This window comes from Chenopodium quinoa, unplaced genomic scaffold (assembly GCF_001683475.1).
Source record: "Chenopodium quinoa cultivar QQ74 unplaced genomic scaffold, ASM168347v1, whole genome shotgun sequence".
Taxonomy (NCBI): Eukaryota; Viridiplantae; Streptophyta; class Magnoliopsida; order Caryophyllales; family Amaranthaceae; genus Chenopodium; species Chenopodium quinoa.
The window spans coordinates 809,662-822,310 of record NW_018745003.1 but is presented as its reverse complement, the minus strand read 5'-3'; the positions used below and the strand labels follow the sequence as shown (position 1 = coordinate 822,310).

Sequence of the window (12,649 nt, the reverse complement as noted above, 5' to 3'; positions counted from 1 at the left end):
GCTTTACACTTGAAATTAAACTCTCAAATCTATATATCATTTTGTATATTTCTCTTGATCTCTAACAAATTATCTATCTTTTCAAATTTTTAGACATAAAATGTTTTAAAAAGGTAAAGTTTTTTTTTTATTGCGTTATAAGTTTTAAATTTTGTTTATGAAAAAAACATCTTATTAATCGGGTATTTAGATAAAACCATTAATTTCACAAGATAATTTTTCTTTTTTTAATAATTTAAATCCTAATATCCCACGGTTTTTTATACATAAAATCTTATAAAAATATTTTTTTGTAATTAGATCATACTCATAATATTTTTGAACATATAAAGTAATAGTTATTAGATGTAATATTTCGATGTAAAAAAATTTGTATTAAAATTTTTTTTCGATAGGATCACCAACTTTGTTCTCACCGATATCTCTTCCATCTAAAAAAAGTGGATAAATAGAACATATCAGCAAAAATAAAATTTATATAAAAGTAATCTTTATAGTCTTATAAAATAAATTAAAATATTTACCAGAAAGTGAATAATTGTTGTGAAATTAATCTAAAAATTGTAATTATACAAAATTAAATCTATTATACAAAATTAAATCTACGCATTGGAATTTTTTCATCGTCCCCAATTGCCCAAACAATAGCATTTTGGAAAATTGAATCATTATTTTGTTTTCGCTGACAATGCGTGCGATATTGCTTCTTATTTGTAACGACTGAAAAGTATCTAATGGAGTAAATTTTCCTTCAATCAATTTTGAACAAAATTGTAGAACAAAGTTGACTTTAATTGAGGCATGAACGTAATCACCTTGTAATTAAAAATAAAAAATTAAGTTAATTTGATGACTTAATTAAGCTACCTAAATCACAAAAAATTTGTTTTTAATCATAAAATTAAAGGTTCATTAAAAGATTTAATAAATGTAAATAATTTATAAAGGTGTAATACCTCCTCATCCAATAGAATCATCAGGCGAGAAACTCGTACTTTGATATTCCAAAGATTTTTGCTTGAATATAATTCTCTGATTAAATTAGATCTGCATGTAAAAACAAAATTCAGTAAACAAAACATAAACATATAATCATTAAGTATCCCAAATAAACACAATTTAAGCAATAATCACAAATATACATTTAAACATGGGTTTTAAAAATTAGGCTAAGAATTACCCGGCCATTGATGACCTAATAAAACTGACACAAAATTAATGACACAAATTTGCTTGGTTTGGTTTTGTATTGATACGAAATTTTGTTGGTGTCATATGATGCGTCAATTTATAATGGTAAATATCACAAAATTTAATTTAATTATAATTAAGGAATAATTTTATTTCTTATCATAAACACAATTATTTTAAAAGATAATTTTTATTTTTTAAATAAATTAAATCCTAATAAATCAATATTCGTTGTTTTTACTTACGTGACAAAATTCTTAGATCTCATTCGTCACTTTTGTTTAGGTGGCAAATTAATTTTTTAATTCCAAAATAAAATAGAAATTTAATTTTTAATTGGTCGAAAACATACGTTTGCTTATGTGGCACGCCAAATGATCTCCAAAAATACTTACTTTATTTATATATATAATAGATTGCTTAATCTCTTCTTTCCTTTTTATTTGTTATGTTTTGACTGTTTTTCTCTCATAAACAGATTTCAAACAAACGACGAATAAATAGTGTCGAATGTCAAAATAAAATACGCAGTAGTACGGAGAATCAAAAACACAACCGAAGTGGTCGAATTTAGAACTAGATAAACATTATAGTAAAGGAAAATCCCTAGAATATGCAAAAAAAAAAAAAAAAAAAAAAAAAAAAAAATCCAGCAAAAGATTAGATTAGTAAGATATGTTGAAGTGTAGTCCAAAGTCCACTCAATCTACAGACCATTCTCACACATGCAATGTTACAACTTTTTTCCGTACCATAATTTTCCCACTTTCTCTCTCTTCTCTTTCACTCATTTTTTTCTTCTTCTTCTTCACTTTCTCTCTCATCCCAATCTCTCACATTACATGGTATGATCCCTACTTCGACACGTCCTCCTCTCTTTTTTTCCAATTTTTATTAAATTCTGAAAATTAAACAAAATCCAATTTCCCCCATTTTTCAGTTTTGTAAATTTCACAACTTTTAATGTGACAAAATTCCTGCAAAATTCTTTGTTTTTTTTCATTTTTTTTGACTACCCTTTTATTAAATTTGTTTCCTTCTTAAAGTATGTAGTAATAATAATAGTAATCTGATTACATTTCTTTATTCTGGGTGTCAGATCAAGTAATCAATTTCATTAAAAGAAGAAGGAATTATTGTGGTAAGTCCAATTATTTATTTTTAATTACAACTTTGTTTAACTGTTTTTCTGCTTTTCTCTGCTGTACTTACTGAATGTGGGTCTTTTTATTTTGTTCTCAATTGTTTATAGATAAGATGTCACGCTTGTTGATCGGATATCATATAAAATTGAGTATTTTTGTTTAATTATTTATATTTGGTGATGTTGAGTAACATTGATTTTAGCTGTTTTGAATTTTGGGTAGTTACTGATTAATCTTTCAAGCAAGTTTTAGTTATGGGGTTGATGTTTGATTTTGCTTTGGACAGTTTGGATAAGATCACATATTGTTTCTAAGTAGAGCTGTCAAAAACCGACACGACATGAAAATCTGACTGCCGTGTAGTGTACAGACGTTGATTTGGCAATTTGACGGATCATATTGCCAACTTGAGGAGGAGGGTTTTGTAAGAAATTGTGGGTTTAGTGGAGGGTTTTTGGTTAGGTTAAATTGCATAATTGTGTTTACCAAAGTTCTCTGATGTTGAAGTTGATGAATGTGTTGGGAATTTCAGCATTTGGGGTTGCTTCAATTTTAGTTTTTGAGTGATGGGGTGTGTTTATTCAAGATCTTGTATAGGCCAGGTTTGTATTCCTAGGGAAGCGCGAATTAAGCAGGTAGAAAATGTGAGGGGTTCAGAGATTGGAGTGTATTCTCCTGCTCATTCAGAAGGGGAGGATGATCAAATTCAGGAATTGAACCAATTGAGCTTTAGTAGGGATACTGAAGCTGGTATTAAGAGGCTTTCTAGAGTATCTGCTCAGTTTTTACCGCCTGATGGAGGAAAGATGGTCAAGGTTCCGTCTGAAAATTATGAGTTGAGGTACTCATTTTTATCTCAGAGGGGTTATTATCCTGATGCTCTTGATAAGGCTAACCAGGATAGCTTCTGCATACATACACCGTTTGGTACAGACCCGAATGATCATTTTTTTGGTGTGTTTGATGGGCATGGAGAATTTGGGGCTGAATGCTCGCAGTTTGTAAAGCGCAAGCTGTGTGAAAATCTGTTGAGGAGTAGCCGATTCCACGTTGATCCTGTTGAAGCATGTCATGCTGCTTTCTTAACAACTAATTCGCAGTTGCATGCTGATAGTATAGATGATAGCATGAGTGGTACCACTGCTATTACAGTATTGGTTAGGGGTAGGACTATATATGTGGCCAATGCAGGTGATTCAAGAGCTGTTGTAGCTCAGAGGAGAGGAAAGGATTTAGTGGCTGTTGACCTTTCGATTGATCAAACTCCATTCCGTAATGATGAGCTTGAGCGAGTTAAGCTTAGTGGAGCAAGAGTTCTTACTCTTGATCAGATTGAAGGGTTGAAGAATCCAGATGTACAGTCTTGGGGCACTGAAGAGGATGATGATGGTGATCCTCCTAGGTTATGGGTGCAGAATGGAATGTATCCTGGTACTGCTTTCACTAGAAGTCTTGGTGATTCAATTGCTGAAACAATTGGAGTGGTTGCCAACCCGGAGATAGTTGTCATGGAGCTTTCACCAGATTATCCCTTTTTTGTCCTTGCTAGTGATGGAGTCTTCGAGTTTCTTTCAAGTCAAACTGTGGTTGATATGGTGAGTGATTTTTCTCCATTTTATTACGGTTATGTTTTGTGTCATGGAAGAATTTTACTAAGTACCATTTTATGATGGTTAACTTGGCAGTTTTATTTTAAAAAAGGAATTCTGTTTTAGCTAATGTCAAATGAGATCTTTAGTAAGTTGCTTTCTACTTGGCAGGTTTTGATATAAATTTAAATTGTAGTGTTGGCATTTTTATTATGAATCATGAAAAGTACTTCCTCTGTTCTTTAATACTTGCACCATATGGACTTTTACACTACTATTTTACATAAGCAAAATATTTTCATGCTCTTGTTAGACTCATCTCAATACATACTATTATCTGCCTTTTTATTTTTTTACTTCTTAAAAGATAATTAAAGATATTTATGTTTAAAGTTATCTATTGTTAAGCACGAAACTCCAGATGTTGCAATTAAAAAGTAATTGAGGAAGTATAAGCCAGCAGATCACTATTTTTCATGTGTAATCTGCCAGAACTTGGAGTTATATTTGATGATCCTTTACTTATTTTCTTATAAGAGATCAATACGTGTAAACGGCTTGGAAACTTTGGCCTTTTTCCAATAGACTGGATTGAACTGGTCTATCGAGGAGGGGGTACAGTAGGCATTGTATTATTATTTTTATGTTAGCAATAGCTTGAAGAATAAGGAAGTTGGTTAGTTAGAGGAGATAGAGGGGGTAAGAGAATCAGGAAAGACCAGCGAGAAAAAATAAGGAGGGTTGAATATTATGGAGAGTTTTTTTAGTTAAATTTTGCACAGAGTAATTGAGAGAACAAGCCTCACAAGTCAAATGATGTGTCCAGCCTATCTCATTTCATGGATTTAGTGGCTTGTCCATCAGTACAATAACCTCTCTCCTCATATGTATCACGGTATTGTCTTCTGACTGTCATCTATGTATCATTTCTTTGAAATTTCAATATCATGTTTATTTATGATCTTTGCTCTGGAGACATCTTTTCTGCTTGTCTATTGCATAAAGCAATGTGTTGTAGGTTAGGTCTGATTCAAGGAGTATATTCTAAAGTTTATTTATCCATCGCTGGATTTGATCTTTTGCTTTACAGGTCGCCCTGCATAAAGACCCTCGTGATGCTTGTGCCGCTATTGTTGCTGAATCATACCGGCTTTGGTTGCAATTTGAAACTCGTACCGATGATATAACTATAATAGTAGTGCATGTTAATGGGCTTAATGATGTAAGATTACTCTGGAAACCAGCATGTTGATGGATTTATTTTTTGTGCGATTAACTATGGAAGGTCCTTGCTTATTCTGCTGTTTGTTACAATGTCTCTAGGTTTTTGGGGGCACTGCAAGTCCTGGTTCCACTATGAATCCCTCTGCTCCTCAAGTGTTGGAGTTAACTGGATCAGAGTCCCCTGCAACCGTGAGCTGGAATTCTAGGAATCAACGTGTAAGGCATGATGTATCTCGAGCTCGTCTTCGTGCCATTGAAAGTTCCTTGGAGAATGGAAATGTTTGGGTGCCTTCGTCTCCATCCCACAGGAAGACTTGGGAAGAAGAGGTATTTTTGTAAAGAATTGCGCTGATAAATGAAGCTTTTCTTGTATTTTCTGGATTCTTCTTCTTTTCAGTGGTAAAATCTGGTAATATTTTTGTGTCAATGTTACAGGCACATATTGAGCGGGCATTACATGATCATTTCCTCTTCAGAAAGCTTACTGATTCACAGTGCCAGGTCTTGCTGGATTGCATGCAAAGAGTTGAGGTTCAGGCTGGGGAAATTGTTGTCCAGCAGGTAAGCTACATATTTTCTTATAGATAGTCAGAGAAATTTTTGATCTATATGATTGGTTAATAAGCTGTTGCATATAGATATTTTAGTACAATCTGCTAGTGGAATATAGTAGTAATTGGTCTGTGTTAGATCTCTACATATTCTACTCCGCAAGGAGTCTGGATAGCTCAGATAGTGAGAAGCTCACCTGATTATGGGCTCAACCCTGGATCAATTCCTTGTGTTGGGAGGGACTGAGGGAGAAGGGGGTGGGGTAGGGTGTGTAAAACCAAACTTGAGAGAGGGATAGATGTGAATCTTACCGTTGGGAAAAAGGTTTACTGTCCTCAATCCTTAATATCTTTTTAGATGCCCAAAATACTTCTGAAGGTTCTAACAGTAAATGATACAGCATTTTAAGGACAACAAATTTAACAGAGATGGGTGAATAGTAGAAGACATGCAAAATATTTTAACTTCCTGAATTTGGCATTTTTGAATTAAAGAGGGACTGTGACCTAAAAATGTGATGCATGCTTGAGGCATATCTTTATTTTGCAGGGTGGTGAAGGTGATTGCTTTTTTGTCGTTGGAAGTGGAGAGTTTGAAGTTTTCGCAACACAGGAGGAGAAACACGGTGAGGTACCACGGGTTTTGCAGCGCTACACAGCTGAAAAGTTATCATGCTTCGGGGAGCTGGCGTTAATGTGAGACTTTCTTTCTTTCCCTTGAATACATTGTGCCATGCCAATGTAACTCGTTACCTAGTTGGATAAAATTATTGATGTTCATCAGTGAGTAGTGCAGCTTTCTTCGGTGGGAGAAGTTAGATGTAGAGTATGTGGATCATTAGCTGTTTGTTGGTTTCCTTGACTGGATGGCTTACAACATTCTAAGATGATTGCAAAAGAAGAAAAGGAAAGAGAAGAGAAAGGAAAAACCTAGTGTTTCTGTTTGGTTTAGTAAGTAGGACAATGATAGCCTGATAGAAACTTAAGGTGCTACCATCCAAATGTCGCCAAGATGGAATGTGAAATGATAGTTTTATAAGGAAACTCTTCGCCAATGCCCTCGCTTTTCTTTGCAAATCATATGCTGATATGCATAATGCATAAATTGTAAACAAGCATGGTGATGTGGTTTTATTCCTTGTTATACTTACAGGAGAAGCTAAAATTAGCTTGAGCTTGTCTTCTTTGTGTTGCTGTTCACTGTTGAAAGAAATGTCTGGACGATAGTTCTATTTTCTGTCATTTTTTTGACTAATTTGGTGACATGCTGACATTAAACAGTCCGGCAAAACCACTTATTGTTTCTTCTGTTCTTCAGGAATAATAAACCACTACAGGCCTCTGTGCGTTGTGTGACTAGTGGAACTCTGTGGACTCTGAAAAGAGAAGATTTTAGAGGAATTCTCATGTCAGAGTTTACAAATCTGTCATCTTTGAAACTTTTACGATCAGTGGATCTTCTTTCAAGATTAACAATCCTACAGCTTAGTCAGATTGCAAGTTCTCTGTCAGAAGTTTCTTTTTCTGATGGGCAGTCAATAGTTGAACAGGTATAACTTCTGTTGGAAAATTTCATTTTTGTTAGGTTAGTAAGTTGTCTTACGTTCTTGTTCTCACACATCCTTGCAGCATGATTGTGTATCTGCATTGTACATAATTCAGAAGGGAAGAGTAAGGATAGAATTTGATGTCGACGTTCTGTTAAGTCCGAATGTCTGCAGCCTGAAGTGTGATTGTTCAATCCAAAGTGAGTTGAAACACGGTAACAGAAGAATGTTGGTAGAGAAATCCGAGGGAAGTTATTTTGGGGAGTGGGCACTTTTTGATGAGCAAATTAGTCAATTAGCAGTATGTGCTGTTGGCGATGTCGTCTGTTCTGTTTTAACAAAAGATCAGTTCGATTTAGTTGCTGGTCCGCTGACAAAAATTTCACTGGGTGATCAAAAGTATGTTTGCTACATTGTGTACTAGGTGCACTAATTATAGGAGTTCCTGTTTTAATGATAACTGTGCAGCCAACAATTTTTAATCAAGGTTGTTTGATATGATTCAGGTCAAAGGAGATTCCTGTGGTCTTAGGTGAGGAATATGAAAGAAATGCTCGACCATTGGTCCCAAATAGAGTTCAACTCTCTGATTTGGTGAGGATCATTAGATTTATTCCAGGCTTGGGTGCTTAATATCTCAAAAAAAAATCACTTAAGTCTGTTCTAAATATGGGTGTTTCATCTCTTGAATGAAACATGTCCCGGAGTAACTTATGTCTTTGGTCTTGTAGGAATGGAGAAGGTGCTTGTATTCAACTGACTGCAGTGAGATTGGACTTGTACATCTGAAAGATTCAGGTGGGAGAAGCTTTTAATTGACTTCTGGGCCTTGTTCTTAAGCTCTTCATTTCCTGGATTGTTTGTGGTGATTATCTTGCTTGAATATCACGTGAAAGTCTGTTTCAGTTTCCGTAACTTCTTGTTTGTGAGTTTTCTAAATGCTTTGGGGGGAACTTTTGTTTTGATTACCGACCTTTACCTTTAGGCTGTTCCCTCACTCTGTAATTTACATCGCGGCCATCTTTATAACTTTTATATACTATTATGCTACAATTATCTGCAAAAGTTAAAAAATGTTTTATAACCTGGGTTACTTGTATCTACATAGCCAATTTTTTCACAAGTTTTTGCTCATTTACTGGAATTTGCCATCCCAATGGTGTTCTTTGTGATATTTGTCTATTTGTTGTCATTCCCTTGCTACGTAGTTTCTACATGAGCATTTTACTTTATTGTACTAAAAGTAGATAATTGAAGATTGGTGGTGGTGTTTAGAAAATAGAATTGTAGAATGATTAATAATATATACATTCTTACGCAAACCTATGTTGGTTTTGTGTGCAGAAAATTTCCTTAGCTTGAAAAGGTTTTTGAAGCAGAAGGTTAAAAGGCTTGGAAAGGAAGATCAGGTATTAAAGGAGAAGAACCTGATGAAAAGTTTAAGTGATTCAGTATGCGTACCACAAATTATAGGCACCTGTGCTGATGAAACACATGTTGGAATACTACTGGATACATGCTTGGCTTGTCCTTTGGCTTCAATTTTAAATAAACCACTTGATGAATCATCCGCACGGTTCTGTGCTGCCTCTGTTGTAATAGCATTGGAAGAGCTCCACAAGGTCCATTAGCTATTTCTTGTGTTTTTTTTTTCTTTTCTTTTTGTAGATTTTTTTTCTCTATACATTTTGCGTAATTCATGAAGTTACTCTTGTCTTGTTTCTCTTGAGGAACTTTGGGATTCAGTTGTTGAATTTTCTCTGTATTCACATGCTTTTACAGAAGGGTATCCTATTCAGAGGAGTTTCTCCTGAAGTACTGATGTGTGATCAAGCTGGACGCCTACAGGTCAGTTGCATAAAAATCCTAAATTTTATGGTTTAGTACTTTAGTTTCAACAACAGTGTGTGTTTGTTTCTCATGAAGATAGCTTAGAGGATAGTATGATAAATAATTTGTGTTTGTAGTTTGTAGATTTCAGATTTGGGAAGCAGCTATCTGGCGAAAGGACAAACACAATCTGTGGAATGGCAGATTCTCTATCTCCGGAGATAGTACTGGGAAAAGGCCATGGTTTCCCAGCTGACTGGTATTATTGATATGATGAACACCTTTTCTCTATTTTTTAAGCATTTGGTTCTGCAGATCCGGACTTTGAAAGTTCTGTAGTATAACATTTTAATACTAATTCACTTCCTAAGATGAAGATACAGAAGCATTTTCCTTTTCCCTTATTTAGAAGTGAATAAGAATTTCTCCTTTTTCTCAATCCTCATCTATATTTTAACTGAAGCTATATGTATCTCCTCTTCTTTTATAGAGGGTTGGCCGTAAAACTTCTCTAGGAAATTGCAGGGATATGTATTTTCCTGACCAATTATGAACCTTTTGATAATAAATTATAATTTTGTGTACTCATTCTACTCACTTTTGGCCATAACATTACGACTTGAATATTTCGAAGCTATTGTGTATTACTTTTATTGGAACATGTATACGCTATTTTCTTTCAATATTATGCTGATTGCTGAATGAAGAACTTTTGTTTCCTATCTCTATAATATGCTTTTAATACACAGTTTTTCTGCAGGTGGGGTTTGGGAGTTTTGATCTATTTTATGCTGCAAGGGGAAATGCCTTTTGGATCATGGAGAGAGAATGAGCTTGATACAGTTGCAAGGATTGCAAAAGGGCATTTTAATTTCTCTCAGTCTTGCAGTTCTGAAGCCATTGATCTTATAACCAAGGTCCTTCATATTATACTCTCTTAATTGATCCCTTGAGCTACGTTGGTTCAATTTTATTTCCATTTATCTGAACAACTCTTATGATTGATTATTCAGTTACTTGAAGTTGATGAAACTAAGAGACTTGGAAACAATGGATCTGATTCTGTCAAAAATCATCAATGGTTTGAAGGAGTTGATTGGGAAGGGCTAGTAAATCGTACTGTCCCCGTCCCTCATGAAATTGTTTCTCGCATAAGTCACCATTTAGAGAGCTACGTTGGTGATACTTCCCCGCCACTGTCTTCTCCCCGTCGGAATTTTGAAGAACTCAACACACCGGAGTGGCTTGAAGATTGGTAACCAATACTCTACTCAAGGTGTGAACTTCCCTCTATATTGTCGTTTGGATGATGATCGTATAGTAAAATAGCTAGGGGGAAAGCTGCACTGATTCCACTGACTAAGGTCCAAAATCTTATCATTTCTTTCCCCCTTCCTTTTTTGTTCTGTACAAGAGGAATGATAGTGCCGAAATCATCCTCTTTTTTTGGGTTACCTTAGTTGCCTTGAATACCATTTAAGCAGAGCTAGATGCCTGTAAATAAGTATAGTTTGTAAAGGAATGAGTTTTCACTTTCTCATGAATTCCTTTAGAGGTGAATTTAGCCTCCCACCGTAATTTAATGGTGGATGTAGGTAGATTTACTCCGATCCCTTAAAAAAAGGAGGTAAATTTACTCGGATCCCTTCCAAAAAAAAAATGGTTAGATTTACTCGGATTTATTGTTGTGTTGACAATCCATTGAAATTGAAGGGATGTGTAATTATGTATATGTTTCTACCAAATTGTGCCTTTCCTGCTGCTTGATTTAGACTGCCGCACCATGATAAATTTCATCATCTTTGTGTTCTTGGAGCAAACACTCTTTTAGCCCTATATTTGCATTCTTTTAATTTGTAGCCGTGATTTGTATTTGATTATGCTTATTTGAACTTACCTGATCTTATTGGTCATAGAGCTGTTTTTTTCCTTTAACGAAGAAACAACAAGTCCTTGAGGCATTTGAAAACTCGTAAAATTTTCATGAGAATAAGTTTATAAAACAGGAAAATACGATCTTTATTCAGTCTAGTAGATGAGATTGATGCACAAGCCACCGTCTTTGACTATTATGATAACCTATAATGTAAGCATCTTATCGCGCTTACCTTTAAGCTTACCAAAGCCTAAAATAAGAGGCCATATACATTAAATATATTCAAAATTAGTAGTCTGTTATATACTTTTTTAAACATTATGAAATCGACCCTATTGTCTTATTATTAGAAAATGTATAGATTGAATTGATTATACAACAATACAACATAATTCATGATGATGTGCCGTTAGACAAGTGTGAGGAGCAGTTGCAGATAGTTTGCAAAAACTAAGAAAATGATGACTGAACAACTATTGAAGCAGTTGATATATGTGACGAAAATCAGCAGGAGATGATCCTTTATTTGTGGTCCAATTTTAGGTTTCCAATTGCATGGTCCATGTTCCCTTTTTTTGTTATATTCACTTCGTTTTAAAATACTTTTTTTTGATTCACTTCGTTTTAAAATACTTGCTGTGGTTGAAAACACTAGTCAATGCATAAATGTGACTATATATATGCAATTATGAATTCATGAGAAAATATATATATAAAAAAATAATGTTTGAAATTTAAACGACAATACTAATCTAATACGAGTAACATACAAGTATTTCACTGTTTTTTTGTGTATTTCAGTTTAATTTTTGGTCAAAATTAACATACTTTGTACAAATTATGTGAAGTTTTATTGTTGCAAGTAGTATGAACGGATGAAATACAGTACTCCGTAATATTTTTTTCATGACTTCGTAATGCAAATATACAGCATATGTTGAGGAACACATTGATGCTGTATTTTAGGATTTATGTTTTAAAAATTTGTTGTTGTTCTCATTTTGCTAGACCTCATGGCCACCCTATGCTTTTTGGGAGTATCAAACTATGAGAGTATCAAACTACTTCGTCTGTTGTTCTCTATTATTTTTTTATTTTTTTAAAAAACAAAATGGTAGGAAGAGTCGTTTTCCGATAGGGGTAAAGCGACGCACCTGAAATTGATTCCATTAATCGTATATTCGTATCCACCATGTTTGGTTAACACTTCAATTACAATAACTTATTCTAAGGTTTTGAGGAGTTTTGATTTTTACTTTTAACTATATTTTTATTTTTATTTTTGCTAGCATTTTAAGTATGGAGGCTCTGATATCATGATAGACTTACAAATTTGTGGAAAAATAGTCGTTCAAATTGTGCTATCCTAAGAAAATATGTAATGGAATTAAGAGAGTTAAAAGGTCGTAATTCTGGACGATCCGAAAATTAATTCTAACTATGAATATATATGATAAATCTTAAATACTTATGCAATTATGTAGAAAGAAAAATCGGAAGAGAAAGGAGAAAGGGTGTGAAGATTACTCACAAGGTTACGACCTTTAATAAATGTGTCCCGTATATCAATTCAAACTACTCTTACATACATTTTGCTATTGTTTTGAAATTGTCAAATGGCTATAAATATTTTTATTTTGACATAGGCCTTATTTTTTTTTCACCAAAACCCATTGAGGAATTAGTGCTCATAATA

At 34.0% G+C, this 12,649-nt stretch overlaps 1 protein-coding gene across 1 annotated transcript; it reads left to right on the top strand.

Moving 5' to 3' along the window:
- The first annotated feature begins 1,660 nt into the window (after positions 1 to 1,660).
- On the top strand, positions 1,661 to 10,892 carry LOC110707730 (protein phosphatase 2C and cyclic nucleotide-binding/kinase domain-containing protein-like). The gene is made up of 16 exons (XM_021885770.1): positions 1,661 to 2,036; positions 2,291 to 2,332; positions 2,623 to 3,931; positions 5,016 to 5,147; positions 5,249 to 5,476; positions 5,585 to 5,710; positions 6,251 to 6,396; positions 7,019 to 7,250; positions 7,330 to 7,646; positions 7,754 to 7,841; positions 7,979 to 8,045; positions 8,592 to 8,869; positions 9,030 to 9,095; positions 9,215 to 9,336; positions 9,838 to 9,994; positions 10,091 to 10,892. Exons 3-16 carry the CDS (start codon positions 2,903 to 2,905, stop codon positions 10,334 to 10,336), a joined length of 3,234 nt encoding a protein of 1,077 aa, XP_021741462.1. The 5' UTR covers positions 1,661 to 2,036; positions 2,291 to 2,332; positions 2,623 to 2,902; the 3' UTR covers positions 10,337 to 10,892.
- The last annotated feature ends 1,757 nt before the right edge of the window (positions 10,893 to 12,649 follow it).